The sequence below is a fragment of the Penaeus monodon genome, chromosome 18 (assembly GCF_015228065.2).
Source record: "Penaeus monodon isolate SGIC_2016 chromosome 18, NSTDA_Pmon_1, whole genome shotgun sequence".
Lineage (NCBI taxonomy): Eukaryota > Metazoa > Arthropoda > Malacostraca > Decapoda > Penaeidae > Penaeus > Penaeus monodon.
This window is the reverse complement of record NC_051403.1, coordinates 44,585,372-44,587,871: the sequence shown is the minus strand read 5'-3', so window position 1 is coordinate 44,587,871 and position 2,500 is coordinate 44,585,372. Positions and strand designations below refer to the sequence as shown.

The 2,500-nt window shown below is 40.0% G+C and overlaps 1 protein-coding gene across 1 annotated transcript in view; it reads right to left on the bottom strand.

Moving 5' to 3' along the window:
- The window catches only part of LOC119584798 (xanthine dehydrogenase/oxidase-like), a 31,022-nt gene that overhangs the window by 8,614 nt on the left and 19,908 nt on the right, over positions 1 to 2,500 (bottom strand). Inside the window, exons 14-16 of the mRNA XM_037933442.1 lie at positions 2,307 to 2,451; positions 898 to 1,135; positions 256 to 437 (exon numbers count right to left, since the gene is read on the bottom strand). Of these exons, the coding sequence (XP_037789370.1) occupies positions 256 to 437; positions 898 to 1,135; positions 2,307 to 2,451 (565 nt within the window). The remainder of the gene's footprint in view (positions 1 to 255; positions 438 to 897; positions 1,136 to 2,306; positions 2,452 to 2,500) is intronic.

Below are 2,500 nucleotides of genomic sequence, written 5' to 3'. Positions count from 1 at the left end.
TCTCCCTCCTCTCATTCACTCGCTCACTCTCTCACTAACTCACTCTCTCTTCCTCTCCCTCCTTCTTTCTCGCTCTCCTTCTCTTTCTCTCTCCCTCCTTCTCTCCCTCTACCACTACCTCTCCCTCCTTCTCTCCCTCTCCCTATCTCTCTCGTTCATTCACTCACTCTCGCTTCCTCCCCTCTTTCCTCCTTCCCTCTCCCTCCCTCCCTCTCCCTCTCCCTCACTCCCTCTCCCTCACTCCCTCCCCCTTACCTCAATCGTAACAACAGGAGGCTCCAGGTCCTGATAGTCCACGCGCACGAGCCTGGTGGCCCTCCGAGCGATGGCCGGGTCGGTGGCCACCACGACACCCAACACCTGGCCAACACATGTCACCTTTTCACTCGCGAACACCTCTTCGTCAGGCTCAAATGTGCCCAACTGGTTCTTTTCCCCTGAAATGAAGAAGATGGTGTTTGAGGAGGAGGAGGAAACGGCTGGTGTGCAGGTGTTTGGAAGGAAGGTGAGAGAAAGTGGTGGTGTTTTATTTGTCGTGTATACATTTTTTTGGGGTAAGTTTTTGCTGGTTTTATTTGTTTATTTATTTATCTTTTCAGGATTTTGTGCGTATGTGTGCACCAAGCGTGTGCTGTGTGAGTATATAAAGACCAAAATATAATTAAATGAATATAAAAATAGATTTATCTTGGGTTTTGATTTAACACACACAAATACATCCCCCCCACACACACACACACTTACAAACACACAAACACACACATCCAAAATCATACACACGCACACAAACATCTAAACACATCTAAACACACAAACACATACACACACACTTACAAACACACTCTTACAAACACACACACCCAAAATCTCCCCCAAACACACACGAGTTCCACCTACGGGAGATATCTCGGGCGCAGTAGAAGGCTTCCACGCCCTCCTCCCTCAGCGCCGGCGTCTCATCGATCCCCAGTATCTTGGCGTGGGCGCGCGAGGACAGGACCAGGGCGGCGAAGAGCTCCTGCTCGACCCGCGGTATGTCGTCCACGTAAACGGCCTCTCCGGTTGCTTGCTTGTAGCCCGAGGCGTGGACCAGCGGCCGGCCGACGGGCTGGTGCGACTTCGCGCTGCTGTCGACCTGAGCGTTCGCGTTGACTTTGGATCAGCCGATTTAGGTGTCTTGTTTGTTTTCTGTATCTTGCTTTTGTTTATGTGTCTTGTTTGTTTTGTTCATGTATCTTGTTTGTTTTCTGTATCTTGTTTATTTTATTTATGTATCTTGTTTGTTTTATCTATGTTTCTTGTTTATTTGATTCATGTGTCTTGTTTGTTTTCTGTATCTTGTTTATTTTATTTATGTATCTTGTTTGTTTTGTTCATGTCTTTCATTTTTTTTCTTGTTGTTTTGTTTATAGTATATAAATTGATATATAGATAGATGGGTGGACGGATAGATGGATGGATAGAGAGTAAGGGAGACAGATAGATAGATAGATAGATAGATAGATAGATAGATAGATGGATGGATGGATAGAGAGTTAGGGAGACAGATAGACAGATAGATAGATAGATAGATGGATGGATAGAAAGTCAGGGAGACAGATAGATAGATAGATAGACAGATAGATAGATGAATATATATACAGATAGATTGATAGATGGATGGATGGAGATATAGTTAGATAAATATATAAACAGATAGATATAGATACGACAGGAATGTATATACATAGATAAAGAGACAGATATAAATATGACAGAAATTTACATAGATAAGTGAAGATACGTAGCAACATGGCAAGGAGGAAGGAAAGAAGGAGATTATGCAAATGATTCACTTAATATTCCCCGTAGAACAGACCGCCTATGACTTCCGTGACCAATTAACCAAAACGCAAACAATTCTACCATGCAAAGAGCAAGGGAAAAACAGACTCACATGGAAATAAGGAATCATCACAATCCAGTTTTCTTTCATTAAAAAAAAAGATAATAATTAAATAAAATAAATAATAATAATAATAATAATAATAATAATAATAAATAAAACAATAATAAAAATACAAAATAAAATAAGATAAGATAATAAAAATAATGAAAGATAGTAAATAAATAAAGCAAATAAAAAATAGAATAAAATGATAATAATAATAATAATAATAATAATAATAATAATAATAATATTATTATTATTATTATTATTATTATTATTAACAATAATAATAACAATAATAATAACAATGATAACAATAACAATAATAATAATAATAGTAATAATTATAATAGATAAGAACTTAGATGTACTTTACCTGCTGGAAGACCTGCGTGCTGGCGAAGGGCGGCCGTTGGTAAGGGGCGATGGCACTCTCCTCGTCGGCCCTGAGTGGCACTGCTAGCGCTGGCACTCGAGCGGCGAGCCATTTTCGAACGCTCAGGTAGAACTTGAAGAACAGGCTGTGGGCGGAGAGAGAACGTCCATTTTGTTCTATTCGTAACGGTTTGC